The 23089-nt window shown below is 45.3% G+C and overlaps 1 protein-coding gene across 1 annotated transcript; it reads right to left on the bottom strand.

The window, feature by feature from the left end:
- Positions 1 to 1083: 1083 nt before the first annotated feature.
- On the bottom strand, positions 1084 to 21461 carry LOC132585786 (B-cell receptor CD22-like). The gene is made up of 10 exons (XM_060257668.1): positions 21407 to 21461; positions 19545 to 19955; positions 17923 to 18213; positions 15683 to 15952; positions 14662 to 14925; positions 10622 to 10888; positions 7528 to 7797; positions 3282 to 3545; positions 2799 to 2898; positions 1084 to 1348 (listed from the first exon to the last, which is right to left on the bottom strand). Exons 1-10 carry the CDS (start codon positions 21438 to 21440, stop codon positions 1084 to 1086), a joined length of 2436 nt encoding a protein of 811 aa, XP_060113651.1. The 5' UTR covers positions 21441 to 21461.
- Between the last annotated feature and the right edge of the window lie 1628 nt (positions 21462 to 23089).

Below are 23089 nucleotides of genomic sequence, written 5' to 3'. Positions count from 1 at the left end.
CTGGCCTACCTGCTCATATTTTTGTGTGTGTGTTGGTATTTATGTATGTACATGCGTGTGTGTGCATCTAGAAATCATGGCTGACTTTTGGCAACCCCCAGTGGGGCTTGAACATTCAGAGAGGTGGAATGCTATTGCCTGCCTCTGCATCCCAGACCTAGTATTCTTTGGAGGTTTCCCATCCAAGTACTTGCCAGGGTTGGTTGTGCTTAGCTTCCAAGATATGATGCGATCAGGCTTGCCTGGGCTATCCAGGGCAGGGCCTACCTACTCATTATTCGACACTCTAGCTAGTCAATCACGCTGGCTTCTGTAACTTGAATTCTGCTACGGAAAAGGGGATTTTGGCAAGCTGAGAGAAGCCATGCTTGCTAGGAACTGTAATTCTCTGTTGGCATCCTGCCCTCTGTCCAGCCATTCAGCATTTTCTCACAGCCTTATATCAACCACCTTGCTGCAGATACTGCAGTGTCCCCTCTCCCATACCTGGCATAATCATCTTGCTCCTCAGAAATGCCACCAGGGGGGAAGCGGAGTGTCGCGTAACTGATGGCTTCATCCTCATTCACGAATGCAGGGGAGTTGACAGCTCCTTCAGGGGCTTGGTTGTTGCTTAGCTGTTGCGGCTTGGGCTAAATCATGATGAGACACAATGTTTACCCTTTTGCATGGGAGGTCTCCGTTTACTGCAAAAAGATCAACCACTGGCCCCATTTGCCAAATCATCACAGAAAGGGCAGACTGCTGTCCCTTTTAGCAGATATGGAGAAGGGAGGATATCAGCAGGAAAAGGTTAGTGTATGGGGAAAAGTTGGTCTTACTATCTTGTCTACAATTCAGCTTAACTTCAGGGACTGATAGGGGGAAATGCCAGTCTAATTTTGGTGAGCTTCAGCAAATCAATACTGCTACTACCAGTGGCCATGTCACAGAGAATGAGGGTTACCAACCTCAAGACAGACCTGACGTTCTCCTGGAACTATAACTGATCTCCATATGACAGAGATCAGTTCCTCAGAGTAAACGACAGCTCTGGAGGGCAGACTTTATGGTATACCATAGAGTCTAGGAGAAACCAAGGTCCTAGAATGACATCACATCCTCACTGAGTTTTGTGCCCCTCCCCAGACTCCGCCCTCCCTGGGCAATGGTCGGAAATCTCTGGGAATTATCCAAACCAGAGCTAGCAAGCTGGGGTGCCACTGCATGCTCTGTGATTTGTAATCCAGCACAGCCACTCCCCCTCCAAGCTGTACATGAAGTCAATGTAACATGATACTTCACCTTCCTTACAAAAAACGAGCCAGAGCGCGTTGTCCTGGAAGCTCCTGGGCCCCTCTTTTTCTTCCTGTATGTTTTGAAAGAGGAAAGCCTTCTATTGTCTTGTAAGAAATTCCAAGGATGGCTGAACAGACCCCCACCAGCAAAAAGGTCCTCTACTAGCGGGACAGATCTGCAGTATTCAGTGACCCTACCAAAGAGTACCATGCTGCGGGATGGGGACTGACCTAGGTGGAGAGCTGCCAACTTTTATTTATTTACTCACTTATATTGGGTCAGACCCTTGGTCCATCAAGTATTGAGCACTCTGGCAGCAGCTCTCCAAGGAAAGGTCTATCACATCACCTCCTACCTGATCCTTTTTGACTGGAGATGCCAGGGAGTGAACTTTCTGCATGTAAAACAGATACTATACAACTGAGCCATAGCCCCACTCCATAATGCATTTGTATATAATATTACATTAGAGAAGTACACACAGATTCTATCCTTTAGTTCTCACAACACCCTAGTGAGGTAGGTTAGACTTGGGGAAAGCATTATGGCTCAGTGAAAACTGGAACTTGGCCTGCCTACCCATAATTCAACACTCTAGCTAGTCACACTGGCTTCTGTGACTTGAATTCGGCTACAGAAGAGCATGCCTTGCCTTTCCCCTGAATAGAAACCAAAGCAGCTTCCATCATTCTCATCTCCCTTCCATTTTATCCTCACAACAACCCTGTGAGGCAACTTAGAGCCATCAACGCTATGTACATTGAAAAGCCTGAAAACTTGACATTTCTGTCAAGTAAAGTTGCCAACCAACTGAAGAAAAAAAATGTCGTGCTCCTCAACAGAGACTTAAGAGGATCTTATTTACTTGGGCAGAAAACCACCTAGGAGGTTTAGGGTTGTTACACAGAGGCAGTCAATGGCGAACCACCTCTGAACTTCTCTTGCCTTAAAGACCCTATGGGATTGTCAGAAATCAGCTGTGACCTGGTGGTACTTTAAACAGAGAACGATCTCCCTCCCAGAGAGCCAGTTTGCTGTAGTGGTTAAGTGTGCGGACTCTTATTTGGAAGAACCAGGTTTGATTCTCCACTCCTCCACTTCCAGCTGCTGGAATGGCCTTAGGTTAGCCATAGCTCTCACAGAGTTGTCCTTGAAAGGGCAGCTTCTGGGTGAGCTCTCTCAGCCCCACCCATCTCACAGGGTGTCTGTTGTGGGAGAAGAAGATAAAGGTGATTGTGACCACTCTGAGACTCTGAGATTTCCAGTGGAAGGAGGGATATAAATCCAATATCATCATCATCAGGCCTCGGATTCAGCAGGAGCTCACAGGAGCACAGCTCCTGAACCTTTCTGAGAGTTCCACCTCCTCCTTCCCACCTTGTCCATTGAATAGTAGGTGCAGCTGCATAACAATCCCTGGATGAGCTCTGCCACCGATTTTTCTGCAAAACAACCCCTGATCATCATCATCAATCAACATCCCTCCCATTACACACACACATGGAGAGAATACTGCTTACCATGTCTTCAGAGCAAAGATGAGCATGCCCAAAATGAAAATAACGCTTAGAATGATGCCAAGGCCCTTCATGCCATGCTTCAGCTTAGTAGCTCTGCTGTCTACACAACGTAAGAAAGAGAACAGGGGTACAAGGACTAGATCCAGAGGCACCTTTGGTTCTATGCAATGCAAGCTCATGCCGGCTCCAGTCAACTATGTAAGCTGGCAACCAGCTTAATTACAGATATTCATTCAACAGCCATATCAGAGCTTTTTTTTGTAGCAGGAGCTCCTTTGCATATTAGGACACACCTCCCTGATGTAACCAATCCTCCAAGAGCTTACAGGGCTCTTAACACAGAGCCTACTGTAAGCTCCAGGAGGATTGGCTTCATCAAGGGTGTGTGACCCAAAATGCAAAGGAGTTCCTGTTATAAAAAAAAAAAAGCCCTGAGCTATGTCAATATCTCAGTGTGGAACTCAGATGCTGTTAATTACTCACAGGACACAGAGAGCATTAGGGTTTGTGATTCTCCTGCAGAGAGGCTGTTGTATGCTTTGCAGTGATAGTCTCCCGAATCTTCAACCTGAACTTTTCGAAGAAGCAGGATTCGGTCATTTCTTGCCATCAGCTTTTCTTCATCTCGGTACAACTCAAAAGCATGAGGGGATGGGTTGGCATCAGCAGCACACAGCAGTGAGACATCCATTCCCTCTATCACAGCCACCTGCCTCTCCAGAGACAGACGGACATTACGGGGTCCATCTGCCCAAAAGAAGAGAAGCAACTATTCAATGAAACCCATCATTTGACCCTTGGGCTTTCAACATGGTTGCACGGCAAGCTGAATGGAAGGAAGACTGAATTCAAATCAGCAGGACTTTTTTTGTAGCAGGAACTACTTTGCATATTAGGCTACACACTCCTGATGTAGCCAATCCTCCAAGAGCTTACAGGGCTCTCAGTACAGGGCCTACTGTAAGCTCCAAGAGAATTGGCTACTTCAGGGGTGTGTGGCCTAATATGCAAAGGAGTTCCTGTGACAAAAAAGCCCTGCAAATCAGCATCATTGCATGAATCCACATATAAATATAGGAAGCTGCCCTCTACCGAATGACACCATTGGTCCATCAAGGTCATGGAAAAGGTCCAGGTCTGGTCAAGTGGATAGTTCTCACTGAGAGAGGAGTAATAACAAAAAGTCTTCATTAAATAAATCCTGAACTCTTTAGTTCTCTCTCACACTCTCTCTGTTTGGTGTAGTGTGCGGACTCTTATCTGGGAGATTCAGGTTTGATTCCCCACTCCTCCACTTGCAGCTGCCGGAATGGCCTTGGGTCAGCCATAGTTTTCATAGGAGTTGTCCTTGAAAGGGCAGCTGCTGTGAGAGCCCTCTCAGCCCCACTTACCTCACAGGGTGTCTGTTGTGGGGAGGAAGATAAAGGGGATTTTGAGTAGCTCTGAGATTCGGAATGGAGGGCGGGATATAAATCCTTCTTCTTCTTCTTCTTCTTCTTCTTCTTCTTCTTCTTCTTCTTCTTCTTCTTCTTCTTCTTCTTCTTCTTCTTCTTCTTCTTCTTCTTCTTCTTCTTCTCTCTCTCAACTTCTCTGCCAAGTGACTTCCTCATTTAGCTGTTCCTTCATACTCTAGCTCTCCCATCCCCCCAAGTTCTCTGTTTCCAGTTCCCAACCAAAGTCTGGATCTTTTCCATCATGGCTCTGGTTCTGTGGAATGGGCTCCCTGAAGAGGTGAGTGGGGCTCCTCCTTGCAGATCAGCTGGAGGCAAAGCAAGTTTTGCCTGTTTGGTTGAGCTTTTGAGAGGGGTTGAATTGGCAGGCGTCTTTTAAACAAGTGGGAGAGTTGAGGTTTGTAATTTTATTTTTGGTTCTTAAACCTGTTTTTTTTTTTTCAAAAAAGCCTTCACTGGCATATATCAGATACAGAAAAGATAGATACAGAAATGACAGTGTTATTTCAGTGTCCAGTGTTTTTAACTATTATTGTACATAAGAGAGGCCATGTTGGATCAGGCCAATGGACCATCCAGACCAACACTCTGTGTCACACATTGGCCAAAAATACCCTGGTGCCATCAGGAGGTCCACCAGTAGGGCTAGAAACCCTCCCACTGTGGCCCCCACAAGCACCAAGAATACAGAGCATCACTGCCCCAGACAGAGAGTTCCAACGATAAGCTGTGGCTAATAGCTACTGATGGACTTCTGCTCCATATGCTTATCCAATCCCCTCTTGAAGCTGTTTATGCTTGTAGCCGCTGCCACCTCCTGTGGCAGTGAATTCCATGTGTTAATCACCCTTTGGGTGAAGAAGTACTTCCTTTTATCAGTTCTATCCCGACTGCTCAGCAATTCCATTGAATGCCCACGAGTTCTCATAGGGCGTTTTCGCACTCACCTTCAAGTGGCGCGACCACCCTCTTCACAGCGGAGGATCTGCGCCGATTTCGCACAAGAAGCGCCGGCGCAGCCAAAAGAGCTGGAAAGTTCCGTCGCGAAAGCCGCTCAAACGGAAACCGCCAAGAAGCAGGAAAACGGATGAGCGGCTTTTGCGACGGAACTTTCCGGCTCTTTTGGCTGCGCCGGCGCTTCTTGTGCGAAATCCGCGCAGATCCTCCGCTGTGAAGAGGGTGGTCGCGCCACTTGAAGGTGAGTGCGAAAACGCCCATTGTGTGAGAAAGGGAGAAAAGTACTTCTTTCTCTACCTTCTCTGGCCCATGCATAATCTTGTAAACCTCTATCATGTCACCCCTCAGTCGATGTTTCTCCAAGCTAAAGAGCCCCAAGCATTTTAACCTTTCTTCATAGGGAAAGCATTCCAACCTTTAATCATTCTAGTTGCCCTTTTCTGCACTTTTTCCAGTGCTATAATATCTTTTTTTAGCTGCGGGGACCAGAATTATACACAGTATTCCAAATTGTACACGGTATGGTAAGCCACCTTTGAACCACAAAGAAAGATGGGAAATAAATGTTTTAATACATAAATGAATATTGTCAACTGTGACTGGCAGAGATCTCAAGGAGAGGTCTTTCACATCACCTACTTCTTGATTTTTTAAAAAACTGAAGATTCCAGGGCTTGAACCTAAGGCCTTCTGTATAAAATGCAGAGGGTCTATCACTGAGCCATGAACCTCCCTCGGTGAAACTCAGCCTTCAGGATAGTACTCACTGAGACCCCAGGAGACCTGTCTCCCAGAATATAGCTTCTCCATGACCCTAGGCTTTGGTATTGTGTGTGGAATTCCCCACACAAAAAGAAAAAATAGCCTCTTGTACAGAAGCAATAGGGAGGAGTTTTAGCATGATATGCTGGTTTTCTGTGTGCAGGATTTATGCGTGGAATTTATTTATTTTTTGTTATGTGGAATCCTCCACATACAGTCTGAAACAGTGCAGTCCTTAAACACTTTTGCTATATTCATGTGAAACAGACGTGATTCCTTCTTCTAAAGAAATCTGTTAGCTTTTCTATGAATAAACCAAGTGTCAATTAGCTTGTGTTACTCATGACAGGGAATATCAATGGCTTTCCCCTTCCCTATTATTTTCTTACAACCATCCTGTGAATGTTAGCTAGACAGAGAGACAATGATGAGCCAATGCTATGTGTCAGCGTGGGAATTTTAAGTCCCGCCTCCTCCTCCTAATCTAACAATTTAACCACTGGATCTCATTTGTTCACAAAGTGCTTTAATTGCAAGGGCAGGAGGATTGGCTACATCAGGGGTGTGTGACTGTCGGGGAGGGATGGTGGCTCAGTGGTAGAGCATCTGCTTGGTAAGCAGAAGGTCCCAGGTTCAATCCTCAGCATCTCCAACTAAAAAGGGTCCAGCTAAATAGGCATGAAAAACCCTGGAGAGCTGCTGCCAGTCTGAGTAGACAATATTGACTTTGATGGACCGAAGGTCTGATTCAATATAAGACAGCTTCATATGTTTCATATGTTAATATGCAAAGGAGTTACTGCCACAAAAAGCCGCCCTGAGCCTGCTTCGGCGGGGAGGGCGGGATACAAATAAAATGATGATGAAAAAAGCCCTGCCAGCTCTCATTTGAACAATACATGTACCATTGGAGGCTACAGCCAGTCCAGAGACACCAAAATGGAGGGGGGGGGGTTGTCCTTAAGTGTGAGATAGGATAGGACTAATTCCTAGAGCAAAAGAATCAGATGCTCAAGGGGTGATAACAGACGGGCAGTTTGGGGCAATTGGGAGGCATTCCAAATTGGGCCTGCTCAAAAAGAGTCACTCTGAAGCTTCCACATGCTTCCCGGCAAGGCGGCTCCATCCCATCTGCAAGGCGACTTGACACGTTCAGACGGGAAGGCACCTCAGAAGCCAGCCTGCTCTTTTTCTCCCCTGAAGAATCAAGTGCTAGTACGCTCATGAGCTCAAGCGCTCTGGTTAGGTTTTACAAACAAAAAAAAGCCGGAAACGGCTTGGGGTGGCTTCATGACCTCCCTTGCGCCCTTCTGCTTCCAGACGCAGATGGGGCGACTGGCCGTCAGCTCAGAAATTTGCTACCACTTTGGAAGTAGTAGCTTTTTGAGGATGAAGGATGGGGTGAGTATGGGACAGAGACAGGTGGCAGATGTTTGTGTGTGGAAAGATTTTTGGGGTCAATTTCAGAGCCATCTTTGAGTCAGCCCAAAGTGCCAGTCCGTAATCACCCAAAGTTTGTCATCAGCCTATTTCTAAGCTTCTTTCATTCTCTTACTCACAATAGACATTCAGTATAATTTGTTGGGAATGGGAAGTAGCCACGATGTTAGTGGCCTCGCACCAGTATCTTCCAGAATGTGCAGAAGTCACAGGATCAATGGTCAGATGGTCAGCTGCAGAATCCGGATGTTGCTGTACTCCATCTTTATACCATCTGTAGCTGTCAGTTTTGGGATTTGCCTTTGTCACATAACATCTCAAATTAACCTGCTTGCCTTCATGAATTGGATTTTTTGGCTCCTGCAAGACTTTGACCTCTTTGGGAGCATCTGCAAGGAGAGGGAACAAAAGCAAAGTACTCTGTGAGGACACTGGACCTACCTGGGCACATGAATTCAGTAAAAAGGTCCACTGTGGATTTCCTGCATGCTGATTCCACAACACATTTGTGGCTTAACATTTTGCTTAATGCTTCATTCAAGATCTCTGCCCTAAGTATGCCCCCCCTTTTTGTGTGCCAAGAGTGGATCCTTTCTACTTACATCATCATCAGTTTCTATAACCACCATAAAGTTCTCCAAAATCAGTCAATTTGAATGGTCTCCCTGTGTAAGTTGTACCAGACAACAGACCTCAATTTTTCTCCTAAGTCCTTTATGAAATGCACTGGTATGAAACATTTGACTTCTACACTATGTGATGGAGGAAATTACAAAGTTTAGCTGGATTGAAAGGAGTCCAAATCACTACTAACAACTAGAGTAGAAACTATTTTCTTAATTAATTGACAATGATCAAGGAAAGCATCCTAAGAAAGTTCAAGACACGGGCACTATAACATCATTCATCTCAGGGCTTTTATTGAGCAGGAATGCACAGGAACACATTTCCAGCTGGCTTGGCATCAGGAGGTGTGGCCTAATAGGGGAGGGACAGTGGCTCAGTGGTAGAGCATCTGCTTGGTAAGCAGAAGGTCCCAGGTTCAATCCCCGGCATCTCCAACTGAAAAGGGTCCAGGCAGATGGGTGTGAAAAACCTCAGCTTGAGACCATGGAGAGCTGCTGCCACTCTGAGTAAATACTGACTTTGATGGACTGAGGGTCTGATTCAGTATAAGGCAGCTTCATATGTTCATATGTTCAATATGAGTTCCTGCTGGGTTTTTCTACAAAAAAGCCCTGTGTGAAACAATGGTGACATCAGGGGGCATGGTCTAATATGCAAATAAGTCTCCATAGGAAATAATAGAGTTCCCTCCCCTCCGCCTGCTTTCTCTCTCTCATTCACACACACACTTAACTGTCTCTGGTGCCTCCACAATGAGGTCTGGAAAGTACAGGGGCTACGCTGCTCTTTTACACACACACTTGTCCGAAACGAAAGCAAAACAAATGGGGGGGCTGCACTCTGAGGAGGTCTGCTGTTGCTAACCCTTCCCCATGAAGTACTTCCTGCTTCCTGCTCCAATTTAAAGGAACACACACATTTTAAAACTGGACCTGTTTGCAGGTCCTGCCGGAGATCTAGAGGTACATGGTGGCTGTGGGGGAGGGGGAGGGTTGCCAAGTCCAATTCAAAAATACCTGGGGACTTTGGGGGTAGAGCCAGGAGACATTGGGGGCGGAGCCAGGAACAAGGGTGTGACAAGCATAACTGAACTCCAAGAGAGTTCTGGCCATCTCATTTAAAGGGACCACACACCTTTTTAAATGTCTTCCTTCTATAGGAAATAATGAAGGATAGGGGCACCTTATTTGGAGCTCATAGAATTAGACCCCCTGGTCCAATCATTTTGAAACTTGGGGGGTACTTTGGGGAGAGGCACTAGATACTATACTGAAAATTTGGTGCCTCTATCTCTAAAAACAGCTCCCCCAGAGCCCCCGAAACCTCCAGATCAATTCCCCATTATACCCTATGAGAATCGATCTCCACATAGGGAATAATGAAGTGCTCAGCAGACGTTTCCCTCCCCCCTGCCACCCCGTTTCTGGTGAGTCTGAAGCAGGGGATTGGCCTCTCTACTCACGAGTTGCTGCCAACTTCTTCACAGCAACACAGACACCCCATCCCAAGAGGAAGCCTCTCAATCAGAGACTGAAGCCTCTGGAGGTACAAAAGCACATGGTCCTCTGGGGGTGGGGGTTCCCCCCGCCAGCCAGCTGACTGGGGGCGGGAAGGAGCCTGGGAAAACGGAAGAACTCCCGCTGGGACCTGGGGACTGGCAAGCCTAGGGAGGGGCTTCCTCCACCGGCCAGCTGGCTGGGGGCCGGGGGAAGCCTGTAAAACCAGGGGATCCCCCGCTGGGACCTGGGGATTGGGAAGCCTAGTTTGGCATGGTGGTCATCTGGTGAGCAGTTGTAATAGCAGGAGATCTCCAGATGCTATCAGAGCCAGTGTGGCACGGTGATAAAGTGTGCAGACTCTTATCTGGGAGAACTGGCTTTGATTTCCCACTCCTCCACTTGCAGCTGCTGGAATGGCCTTGGGTCAGCCATAGCGCTCACAGAGTTGCCCTTGAAAGGGCAGCTTCTGGGGAGAATTCTCTGAGCCCCACCCACCTCACAGGGTGTCTGTTGTGGGAGAGGAAGGTAAAGGAGATTGTGAGCTGCTCTGAGACTCGGAAATTTTGAGTGGAGGGCAGGATATAAATCCAATGTAGTCTTCTTCTTATTATTACTGCACTGTAATATATAATGAAATAATTATACAACTCATGGCCCGGTTGTTAACAGGCCACAGACCAGTACCAATCCACAGCCCAGGTGTTGGGGACCCTTGCGTAAGAAGACTTCAAATAAAAGCACAGATAACAGTGCTGGATCATCACCAGGTCAAATGTTCCGCCCAGTTCTTTACTTGGCTCATTCACAATTCACTCTTCCCCCCTTCATGCACTACCTAGTTACCACAGGTCTAATGTTGCTAATGTTACTTCAAAAGACAGGGCTTCATCTCCCACAATGGCTTTGCCACAGGCTCAGCCTGTGATTCCTTGCACTTGCCACATGAATAAGCAGCTGTGCAGTTATGCAGGTCAATCTTCACTGCATTGAAAGCACCTTCCTCCTGTTCTTTCCCTCCCACATTTTCTACTAACCAGTGAAAGTTGTTTCAGGGATTATAACAAGTACCTTCAATGGCATTACTCACAGTGTATATCCACAGTGACTGGTTGAGATGAACCACATTTTACATCATTGCACGCGTCACATGTGTAATCCCCAGCCCGTTCCAATACTGCATGCATGATCCGCGGGTTTCTTTGCTCTGGCAGACTCAATTTATTCTTATACCACTTGTACCGGATAGAATTACTAGGGTTGCTGTGACTGAATGAACAGTTTAGCGTAATGGTGTCATTCTCCTTTATGGGCAGCTGGGCATTTTCAATGGCAAGCCGGACATCTTTAGGACCATCTGGAAAATCAGATCAGAGTGCTTCTTTATCAAAAAGGCAGATGGTGAAGATGTTACAGTCAATGTGCAGAGTTTGAGAATAGTCATTGTAAAGATTCAACAAAAATAGTTAATGTTGAACATTGGTACCTATTACATACTGCCTTGAAAGGGCCAGCTTTGTTTCTTCAGAAACCTACTTGAGATGGTGCACAGTCTAAACCAAGTGTAAAGCCTCAGTAACTCCCTCACTGTTCCATGCTGGTGCTTAGTTGCCCCGAGTCCAGTGAGAGAACAGTGTTCGGCCACTCCCGAGAGAATATTTTTCTCTCTCTCATGCTTGTTAGCAACCATTCTCTTCAAAGCCTAAGTTGTTTCTTCTCATCACTAAGCACCAGGTGCAGGATGGCCTGGCTCATCCTAGACTAAGTTCTCACTTGACTTGTTCCAGTCTCAGAGCTCTTTTGCCCCTGGCACTTCTGTCCAATTCACACAAGCTGCCGTAAAGCTGTGACTTACCCCGCCTCTTTCCCATGGCAAGCAAGATCCTCTGAAACCTAGTTTCTGCTTGCCGTGGGAAAGAGGCAAGGCAAGTTGCAGCTTGTGCAAAATTGGACAGAAGCACCGGGGGGTGGGGAGGGCTCTGAAACCGGAACAAGCCTAGTGAGAAATCGGTGCTAGTGTTTGGGCTAGCTTAATTTAAAAGTTTTTGACTCACAGTCGGCACTTAGAATATAAGATGTGCAGTTTCAGTTAGACATGTTGTCTCAAGTTCCACCTGGCTTCGCTGTGTATGTTCGAGGCTCAGCAGATTGAAACCTATTAATTCTGAAAATTTTGTGCTGTATTAAATCTCCTTGTAAGCAAACCTGGGACTGATTCCTCACGAGCAGTTGCTCTGCCCCCAGGCTTCTGCTTGAACTGGCTCAAACAATCAGTTCCTCACCAGTTGCTGCGCAGGTGCCTTTTGATCCACAGCTACCTCCCATTCCCCTCACAGGGACCGGATATCCAACAAAGCAGATCCGGTCGCTGCAAGGGGAATGGGAGGTAGCTGCAGATCAAAAAGGCACCTGCGTAGCAACCGGTGGGGAATCGATCACTTGAGCCAGCACAAGCAGAAGCCCAGGGGCAGAACAACTGTCATTGAGGAATCAGTCTGGACCTTGCAAATTATTTTCTTGCCATTTCTGTGAACATTGAAGCTCCTAACCAGAGTAACATATACCAAGATAAAATCTTTAAAACCTTAAAAAATTAGCAACAGTGGTGGAGCCACTAAAAAAATACCTAGCATAAAAATTCATAAGGCCACACTCTTCTAAGAGCCATCATTCAAGGCCAACTATCGCTCAAACTATCAGCTGGTGGCAAATCTCTCCTTTCCGGGGAAGCTGTCCAAGCCAACAGAGGCAGATCTGCTCCAATCATTGCTGAATTATAATAACTACACTCCGTTTGGCTCAGCAATAGAGCATCTCTTTTGAATGCAGAATATCCCAAGTTTAATCTATGACATCTCCAATCGAAAGGACAAGGTGGGATGTGATGTTGAAGACCTCTACCAGATGCTGCCAGTCAGAGTGGGCAATACTGACCTCAATGGCATAGTATAAGACAGCTTCGTGTGTTGGGTAACTAAATCAGGTTGGATGGCTCTTGATTGACAACCTTCACAGGTTGAAAGACAAAAGCAATGGACCTGCTGATTTACCTGCACCTCTCACTGGATCTGAGACCATCAACTATAGCACCATCTCAGAGCACCTGCCTGGAGTTGTATCCACACATCACTGGCTATTACCCTATTGTTGTGCTATAGCAATCATTCACAAGTGGCTTAAACCACAAGCAATTGCTATAGTGCCACAATAGGGACATATCCAGGGGAGGGTGGGTGCAGCTTGGGAGTGATTTCCACTCCTGCCTGGCAGGTCAATTCCAGAAGATGGTGCTGGGGAGCTAGATTTTCTACACTATAATATGATGCGCAAAATTCCAGGCTTGCAAAAATGCCAGGCATCAGCTTCCACCCAGTATCTCCAGCTGAAAGGTCTTCAAGAAGCAGAGGAGGGAAACACCTCTGCCTGCTACCATAGAGCCACTGTCAGCAGGAGAAAGCCACACCTCGTATCCTTTCATTTTGCTTTCTTCAGCCTATGGTATGTCTCTCTGGTGGGGGTGGTTCTTATAGTACAGGAAGAGTTATTGAAGTTGGAAAGAGCCTCCTTGGCTTCAAGGAAAACTTCAAACTTTGCTGGAAAGCTGGTAGGATATAGGCCTACTTTCCTAGACTGATCAACTGTCTTACCCTGTAAGCATGATGTGTTATATATGTGGTGAGTATAGACAGTAACACAGACTTCACTGATAGGAAAAGGAAAGCAATACTTGGAAATAGATGATGTCATAAGAATCTCAGTGGTACTTCTGATTTAGAAGAAGACCATAGATCTATACCCCGCTCTTCTCTCCGAATCAGAGTCTCAGAGCAGTTTACAATCTCATCTTCTTCCCCCACAATAGATACCCTGTGAGGTGGGTGGGGCTGAGAGAGCTCTCCCAGAAGCTGCCCTTTCCAGGATAATTCTTTGAGAGCTATGGCTGACCCAAGGCCATTCTAGCAGCTGCAAGTGAAGGAGTGGGGAATCAAACCTGGTTCTCCCAGATAAAAGTCTGCACACTTAACAACTACACAAAACTGGCTCTCATTTACATTCTGTAAAAACCTTCCCATATTCACATGTCATTTCTCATTCCAGTTTTGAAGGGGGGGGGGAGCTTGTAACCAAAGAATTTTCATCCAAAACTAGACCAAGAGATTTCTTTTCTTTTTTTCCAGTGTCTCCTCTACTCATGGGGACTGACCTTGGTAATCGAGTGCTTAGGCTGCTTTTATCATACATTGCTTCCCTAGAAATCTTGCTTTCCCAAGCAAAAGCATTGACTAATGACAACAGCAACCTAACTCTGCATAGGCTGCCCCTCTCAGTCCACACCTGTCTTAATTTAATTAACGGACCTGATCAAATTAGCTCTGTTAATTAATTTACCTCCCACCCCACCCATCACCCCGGCACCTCCCTCCCTCCCCAAAAAAATGCTTAGCTATGGGATTTACTGTTATGCAGATCAGGGGTGTTGAAGTTATGAGGGCCAGATCTGATATAAATGAGACCTTGTTGGGCCCGGCCATATGTGTCATAAAATGTAATGTCAGGTATCGGAGATATAAACTTTATAAAGGACACAGACAAACACAACTAAAGGGTTTTTTTAACTGAAACCAAAACATGCTTAAAACATTAGCACTCGTTGGTCTTAAGGGTGCTTTCTTTACATCTCTCCCGTGGGATCTAGGGAACTGGGCAAAGGAAGCTCTTTCCTTCCTTCCCCAGGGGACCAGAGAGGGAGGAGCCTCAACCAACAGAAGGAAGAGAAGCTTGGCTCAGTAGCTCTGCTGGGCGATTGAGCGAGTCTGGCAAAGCAAGCTGTCCCTCCCCCTACTTTCCCAAGGAGATACCTCAGCCCATGGAGAAAATAGAGGTTTTGCTCAGTAGCTCCTGTGTGATTGAGCAAGCCTTGCAAAGCAAGCTGTGATACAGAAAGAATAAAAAGAGAGGGAGAAGGAAGCAAATGACAGCCAGTTGCTTGGGGGCCTGATAGGAGCCTTCTGGGGGCCCGATTAAGCCCCCAAGCTGCATGTTTGACACCCCTGTAGAGTTTCCCACTGCTGGAGAACCCCACGTTTCCCATTCATGCACACTCCACTTCTTGAATCCGTTGCTACTTACAATGAACATCCAGGGTGATGGACGAAGATTTCAAATGGCCGAGGCTATTGTTGGCTACACAATAATAGGTTCCAGCATTTCCGAGTTGAATCGCATCAAATCGCAGCCGCTTACTGATTCGGAATATAGCAGTCTGAGGTTCTTTATACCATTCATAATGGGTAACTGGTGGATTTCCATTAGAAGAGCACTGCAAATCCATTCTCTTTCCTTCCTCGATAGCCCCTCCTGTCCACCCATTCACTTTAGTCTCCTTCGGTGGATCTGGGGGAGAGATAGAGATGCAGAAATTAGGAATGTTGTTTCAAGTATTTGCTGTCATTTCTATTGAGGGATAGGAGAGAAGAGAAGCTGGACCAAAGGAAAAGAATGATTTGCTTTAATGATGATTGCAATCAGTAGAGGGATCTACCAAGAGATAAGAAAAGGCAGCTGATCTGGAGATACCATGAAAGGAGTGTAACTAGCTGAAAAACAGATTTTCTCTCAGAAGAACTGATTTCTCTGAGAAGGACAGGAGAATGAAAGAGGCTGGCATTAGCAGCTTTTAAGAGAGACCTCTTGGTGCATGTTTATGATTCTCAAACTCAATGTTCCATCAATTCTACCATCTCAATGAATCAACTCACACTGGACATTTATGCTGAGTATAAAAGAATAAAACCTTGTATTAAAAATTCTAACATGTTGCACCTCCGCTGGCATCAAGCTACAAGAGTTCCCATGGGCAACTTATAACATCTTGTGCTTTTAATGCATAGCGATATCAATGTAAATCCTACATTGGCCACAACCTACAACTGGTTTTCTAATATTTTTGCTCCTCCATTCATGATTGTGACAAGTTCCTTCACTTGCACGAGGGAAAAGCAGATTTTCTCTCAGAAGAACTGGTTTTATCTGAAAGAACGAGAATGGAAGACGATGGCATCACAAGCTTGAAGAGAGACTCCTGCTATTATGTTGATTATTCCCACATCCAATGTTCCATCAACTGCACCATCGCAATGAATCAACTCACATTGGACATCTATGCTGAGTTCTTCTGACTTCTGGGACCCAACACTGTTCTTAGCCACACATCTATAAGCACCAGAATGCCGGTCTCCTCTGGTTTCAAATTCAATTTTTTTGAGCCTTGGCTGTTCATACATCGGTTGATCATCCTGATACCAAAGGTACTCAGAAACCTCTGGGTTACTGCTATTAATCATACACTCCAGAGACAGCGTCTCTCCCTCTCGAACGATCGTTCCAGGAGAAGCTCTCACCTGAACATCTTTAGGAGCATCTGAAATTAGCAACCATCAGGAGAAAGAAGCAGAAGTCAGATAAACTGTATGAAAATGTGTTAGAAGATCCTGGAAATAAAACCATCATGATGCCCTGTGCAGTCACGCATGACTACAGCACCAACTCAATTCTTGGGTTATATACTGCACTCATTTACAAATATTTGCATGCAACCTCTGTATGCTACTTTCAGAAATTCTTGCACCCTGATAGGCCCCTGTCCTTTTAAAACAATTGAAAGCACTAGCTTGATGATTTCCGGGCTGGGACTTTCAAGCATTTTAATTTGAAATGTGGTGTCCTTTAGGCATGTTGGGAGCACAAGTGTCTTTTGAGGGAGGCAGCTTCTAAGCAAATGGAGAACCGCCTCATGATCAATGCCACTTCTGAACCTGGTTGCCCTTCAGCAAGGAGGGCAGGGGAATCCCTGGACCAAGAACATGTGTTTGAAAATTAATTCGCCAAATAACTTAAGAAAAGAAGTCATTTTCATTAGTGTTGGTATTATTCAACCAATTGCTGAAAATAATGGCAAGCAGTAATTTCCAAAAATTCTTAGAAATGCTTTCTCAAACTGTACATATAATTTAAATATACAGTCCATTGTTCTGCTTTTGATAGCTTTGATTAGGTGGCAGCAGAATCAAGTGGAAGACACTGAGTAAAAAGTGACAGAGCAGGAGAGGGAAGGAGGGACATTAGCAGCTGGTGTATCACATAGGGATGTTATCCAACCAGAAGAATTACACAGTGTTGCCATTGAAGAAAATCACAAACTGAGCCCCTACCAAAAGCTCAGCTGTTATCATCTAGCTGGAAGACCCTTACAATGATAACAGGGTATGCATTCCGATATAGTCGGGGTATTGCACACAAATTCCGCCCCCTCCCCGAGATGTGTTACACTAGACCAGGGGTGTCAAACATGTGGCCCAGAGGCCAAATCAGACCCCCAGAGGGCTCCTATCAGGCCCCCAAGCAACTGGCTGTCATCTGTTTCCTTCTATCTCTCTCTTGCTTCCTTCTGCATCACAGCTTGCTTTGCCAGGCTTACTTAATCACACAGGAGCTACGGAGTAAAGCCTCTATTTTCTCCATCGGCTGAGATTCCTCCCTTGGGGAGGAGGGAGGGATAGTATCTCTCAATTGCACAGCAAAGCTACTGAGCCAATCCTCTCTCCTTTCTATTGGCTGAAGCTCCTCCCCCTCCTGGTCCCCTGGGGAAAGAAGGAAAGAGCCAGAGTTTCCTTTGCCCAGTTTCCTGAATTGCATAGAAAAGATACAAAGAAAGCATCTTTAAGACCAACAAGTGCTAAGTATATATTTCTGCTACCTGGCATTATATTTTATGACGCGCATGGCCTGATCCAGCAAGGTCTCATTTATGTCAGATCTGGCCCACATAACAAATCAGTTTGACACCCCTGCACACACACATACACACACTTTTCCTTTGAATGAAATGGTGGGTAAATTATTTTAACCCATCTTGATTAAAATGTAATTGGACTACCATAGACCAAAGGGAAACTCTGGGTTTAGGCCTAGGCTATAACTGGGCCTTCCCTGATCTAAATTCCAAAATTTGGAGACAACGAAGACCTTGGAAACAGAACAAAATCGCTATAATTTTTTTTAAAGCCCTTCATATCAACCACATTTCCTCAATGCATTCTATACACTGAAGTTGTGTTGGTACAACCCCAGATGTCTAGAACAAGAGAGAGCCAAGAAGATATCCTTTGTTTGCTTACACCTACAGCAGTATTAGCTATCCCAGCAAAGTACTGTGTGTATGAATTAAAATAAAAACACCCTTGTTCTGTGACACCCTATTGCACCAAGCTTTCAAAGCTAGTGTTGTGGTTGATCAGATTAGATGTCCATTTTGTTCAGGTTCAACAATAGCTTCTTTTCAGGGTCTCTACCCACCCACTGTGCCCAGATCCCTTCTTACACAATACTCACATTTCACATCCAGCTTCATGGTATTCTGGGATATTTCTTTCCAATCTCTTTTCAGAGAGCAGACCAGAGACTTCCCATGGTCCTTCCAGGTCCCTTGAAAACCCATGATGGTTTGGATCACTCCATTAGTTATAGTGGGGGGTTGTGAAGAAAAACGAGAGTTTTCTAACCCACTGATAGTCAGTCTTAGAGGTTCTTCAGGGCAATGGTACGGTACAGAGCAGGTCACTGTGGTCCACCCTTCTTGGACATCTTTAGGGTTGATGTCTATCTTAGGAGCTGGAGGTGACTCTACATCCAGAAAATAAATTGGAATAAACCCAAGTTATGGTTAGGGGGAAATCTCAAAAGATATTCTTGTAGAAATTTGTGGCTTCTTCTGCTGGACTTTGCATGGATACAGAAGTTTCAGCCACATATCTAAAAATCAGCAACTAGACCCACCACATGCAGCCCCAGCCAACATGCTTTCACACATGACACCTGTAAGGATATGGACTTTAGGAGCCAAAATGACCTGCCATGGTTCTGCAGGGCCTGCAAGAAAGAACTGTTTAAACTGGCTTTTCACATCTAAGGGGAGGCAACCACCATTCCACAGTATCGACAATTTTAACCAACTCCAATATAAGTGAAGAGCGCCAAACAACATTAATGAATGTAGCGCTAATTAGTAATAGCAACGCCATCTTGAATTTTTAGGGGTTAAATTATATGATATGATTTTATTGTATATTTGTTTTTAACCTCTATGTTACTTTTAACTGTTAGCCACCCTGACTCCATTAGGGGCTAGGTGGGATATAAATATAATAAAATAAATGTTTTGTTTTCTTCCTGATTGGTTTCACACATAACCAGGGGTGGAATTCTAGGCCACACCCCCCTGATGTAGCCGATCCTCCAAGAGCTTGCAAGGCTCTTTTTTGGTAAGCTCTTGGAAGACTGGCTAAATCAGGGGTGTGTGGCCTAATATGCAAAGGAACTCCTGCTAGAATTTCACCCCTGCGTATAACATAAGTGCCTCTGTTTTGATCTGTGACATAGGTCCTTTTCACATTACTTCTATATTCTGGATGGTATCAGTCATTGGACCGGTTCTGAGTAAAGCGCTACAGGGACTGGTCTTTCACACAGCTAATTACCTTCCATTAAAGGCCCATTTCTGAAGCGATCTGGCCATTTCACAAAGTGCCACTTCCCATTCCTGCTCACCCACAATCTTCTTTCTTTAGCTCCCGCTAGCATCATTCCAGGATACTGCTCATTCAGATCTCATTACATTGATCCCATGAAAGGATGACCGATTTCGCACACAGCTCACCTCAGAGTCACGTCCCTCTTCACTGCGCAGCGCCTGGTCGGATTTCCCACCATCTGCGCCGGAGGAGCAGGAAGAGCCGCGGCTTCTGCCTCGCAAACGGAAACTGGGTTTTAGCGATTTCCGTTTGTGACGCAGAAGCCGCAGCTCTTCCTGCTCCTCCAGCACAGACGGTGGGAAATCCGACCAGACACTGCGCAGTGAAGAGGGACGTGACTCCGAGGTGAGCTGTGTGTGAAATCAGTTGATAACTTTTGTAAAGGATGGAGTGGAAAGAGAAAAGTCTCTACTAAATTCTTACCAGCAACATTAACTGTAGCATTGAGAAACCACTTATTGTACTGAAATGGTCTGGAATATGAGGCAGTAAGTCTTGCCCCATAGATACCACTGTCCTCTGTCCGGACTCGAGAGATCTTCAAACTGCAGGTTTTTTTCTCTACATTCCCTACAAACTCAAACCGACTTGCAGAAGCAGTCTGTGATCGGGTCTTGTAGTTTCTTGGTGTTGAAGAGCTGTTGTATAGTAAGTAACCAGAGTACTCTGACTGGTCTGTATCATAAAAAGGCTGAAAATACCAAAGCAGGGAGATGTCTCTGAGAGCAGCCCCCTTATAGGTACTAATCTGGCAGGGAATCAACACACAGGATCCTCTCCAGGTAACCAGGGAATCAGGGTTTATCTTCAATGTGTTTTCACTGCAAAGGAAACCTGAAATGGAAGAAGCACACGTAGAATTTAAACAGCTTCTCCTGTGCTCTTTGAACCAAACATTACAAAGACCATACAAGTCTCCTTTGCTCTCTCTTGCAAAGGAAACCAAGCCCCAAAGTGCTACCTTCATGTTGATATCACATAGAAATGGCTGGGACCAAAGAACCCTGAGGAGTTAGTTCTATACAGCGGGGGGGGGGGGGTGAACTTTGGACTTATCATCCCTCTGTGCCACATGGAGGAGTTTCCATGACAGTTTCTGCTATCTTTCCAGTTGTCCTTGTCAGTGATTCTGAAATAGTAAATCAAAGAGGACTTGAGGGAAGATGGAGTTAGGCATTAGGTTTTGAGGGTTCATTTCATAAAGTATTAATATGTGTCTCGAGTTGTTTGTGTTTTTTTAAAAAAATAAACTTCATTCTTGTTCACTATTTTCTTTAAAATCATCTTGTGTCTGTCACTTTTACCTCAATGTCCCAGGCCTGAGTGGTGGTTTTGTTCTGTTTTTTAATTGGTCCCAGGTCCTGTCCCCCAAAATCCAGTTTATATTTTTCTTTTTAACTTCCTGCTGGGAACCTCACTGCAGGGGGGTACGTGGGAATTTGAAATGGTCGCAAGAAAGATAAATCCTGTATGGGGTGGTGGCTAGCCCCCGGAGATATCCCTCACAGCATTTTTTTTAAAATGCTACTTTTTAGTGTTATTTCTTTTTTTCTTTTCTTCTTTTTTGGTCTTTGGATGAGGCCATGAAGTTTCCAAGTTAGCTAGAACCCAGACAGCTCCCCAAGGAAGTTCTAATCTCCTACCATCTTGTCCGAGACCCTGTGAAAGAGCTAAGCATGCCCAGCTAGGACAAAGGAGTTGCCATCAGGGCAATATCAGCCCTACAGTGGAGTCATTGCCATGGCAACAGCAACACAAACAGGACACATAAAAGACCTAGATACCTGAATTGGTTTTGATGGGTCTTTGTGTGTTCTGGTCTATTTAAAGTTGGGGTAGGGTTACCAAACTCCAAGTGAATCCTAGGTTTCTCCCAGAATTACAACTGATCTCCAAGGCTACAGAGATCAGTTCTCATAGATGAACAGAGTGACATCCTCATATCAACTCTACTGAAATGTTATTGTCATGGAGAATGAGGAAGACAAGGTTGCTGGACCTTCCCCCCCTCTTGACCGGAGGCTTATTAAGGCTGTCTCAGGATGCTTATAAAATAATTAGGACATCAAAGCTTAGATTTTGGTTACAGACCTTTCCCAGATCACTGGCATGTATAGCTTGAAGGAGTGCTCATTAGCTTGGGAGTAAGTCCTATTATATTCTGCCTAGGAAAATTTTCAGCTTCTTGCCCCATGAGATGTCTAATAGTGTCATGAATCCTTCTTTCCTATTCTTCCCACAGTCCAAAGAAAGACACATTCTATCCCACTGACACAAAATTTTACCTGGAAGGAAGAGCAGCCAAATCAATGTCTTCATTGTGAGCTCCAGAAGGGTCCAAACCTGAGGAAAGAAAATTTGACTATATCTGTCTCTCATTCACTGTGGTTATCCCTACTGAGATCCTTAGCAAATGGTAGCAGTAAAGAGGGACTGGGCCTATTAAAGTAAACAGGAGATCAATGGGTGGGCAAGAAAGAGCCTACCACTCGGCCACAGTTCCCCCTTCTCACAAAGATTCAGAAATTCTGACCTCACCTATCAGCCAGTCCAGGAAACTGGCCATTTTCACAAAGTGTCCCTGTTTAGAAAAAAACTTTACAAGCTTACTGACGGGCCAGGAGGGCATCAGGCTTGAACTAACATTTTATTTATTAGCTTATTTGTTGATTTAGCTCATTTATGTCCCAAATTCAGGGCTTTTTTTAAAAGCAGGAATGCACGGGAACATAGCTTTGGCTGGCTCGGAATCAGGGGGTGTGGATTTACATGCAAATGAGTTCCTGCTGGGCTTTTTCTACCAAAAAAGTCCCTGTGTGAAATAACAGTGATGTCACAGGGTGTGGCCTAATATGCGCCTGAGTTCCTGCTGGGCTTTCCCTACAAAAAAAGCCCGGTATATATTTATTAGCACATTTATATTCCACTTTCCTCCCCAGCTGGAACTCATAGCTGTTTACATCATTTTCCTCTCTTCTATTTTATCTTCACAACAACCCTGTGAGGCAAGTTAGGATGAGAGTGTGTGACTCACCCAAGGGCAATCAACCAGTTTCTATAGCAGAGCAGGGATTCGAACCTAGGTCTCCCAGATCCTAACCTGATACTGTTACTACTACACCATACAATCAGTGCACATATCAGAATGTCCTCCGTACCAGGCAAACAGGACCTGGGGGTGTGATACATGTTAAGAAAACAGCATGGGGAAGCAACAGTAGAAAAACATATATAAACATGTACAAGGTACATTTAAGGAAGTGGTTGAAGTCATACCCCCCTCCCCCCATCTTCTGCTCCAAACCCACCAAGAGACACAGTCCCAGGAAGAAATGCAAGTCAACTTCACCTCAGAAGAAAAGATTACACGAGAGGTGGCCAAACTATGGCTTGGGAGCCACATGTGGCTCTTTCATACATACTATGTGGCTCTTGAAGCTCCCACTGCCCCGTCAGCTGGCTTGAAGAAGGCATTTGTCTCCTTAAATCACTTATCCAAGACAAGCCAACTGGCAAGTTGGACAATGCATTTAAAGTTAAAATTGCTTTCTTTCTACCTCTCCCTCACCCCTCACCCCATCTGTTTTCCTTCCTTCCTTCCTAGCAGCTCTCAAAGATCTGACATTCATATTTTGCGGCTCTCGAACATCTGTCATCTATTCTATGTGGCTCTTATGTTAAGAAAGTTTGGCCACCCCTGGATTACACAAACATTTGAGAGCTCACAAAATTACAACTGATCTCCAACTTCCAGGTGTGGTCTGGGTATGTCCCATAATCACAGCTCATCTGCAGGCTACAGAGACCAGTTCCTCTGGAGAAAATGGGTACTTTGGAGGGTGGATTCTAGATGACATTATATTCCACTGAGGTCTCTGTCCTCCCCAGGCTCCACCCCTCAAATGTGCAGAAGTTACCTAACATGGAACTGGCAACTCTCCTGTCCCATCTTTGGCCAGTGGCCAGGG

This window comes from Heteronotia binoei, chromosome 17, assembly GCF_032191835.1.
Source record: "Heteronotia binoei isolate CCM8104 ecotype False Entrance Well chromosome 17, APGP_CSIRO_Hbin_v1, whole genome shotgun sequence".
Classification (NCBI taxonomy): domain Eukaryota; kingdom Metazoa; phylum Chordata; class Lepidosauria; order Squamata; family Gekkonidae; genus Heteronotia; species Heteronotia binoei.
This window is presented reverse-complemented; position numbering and strand designations above follow the sequence as displayed.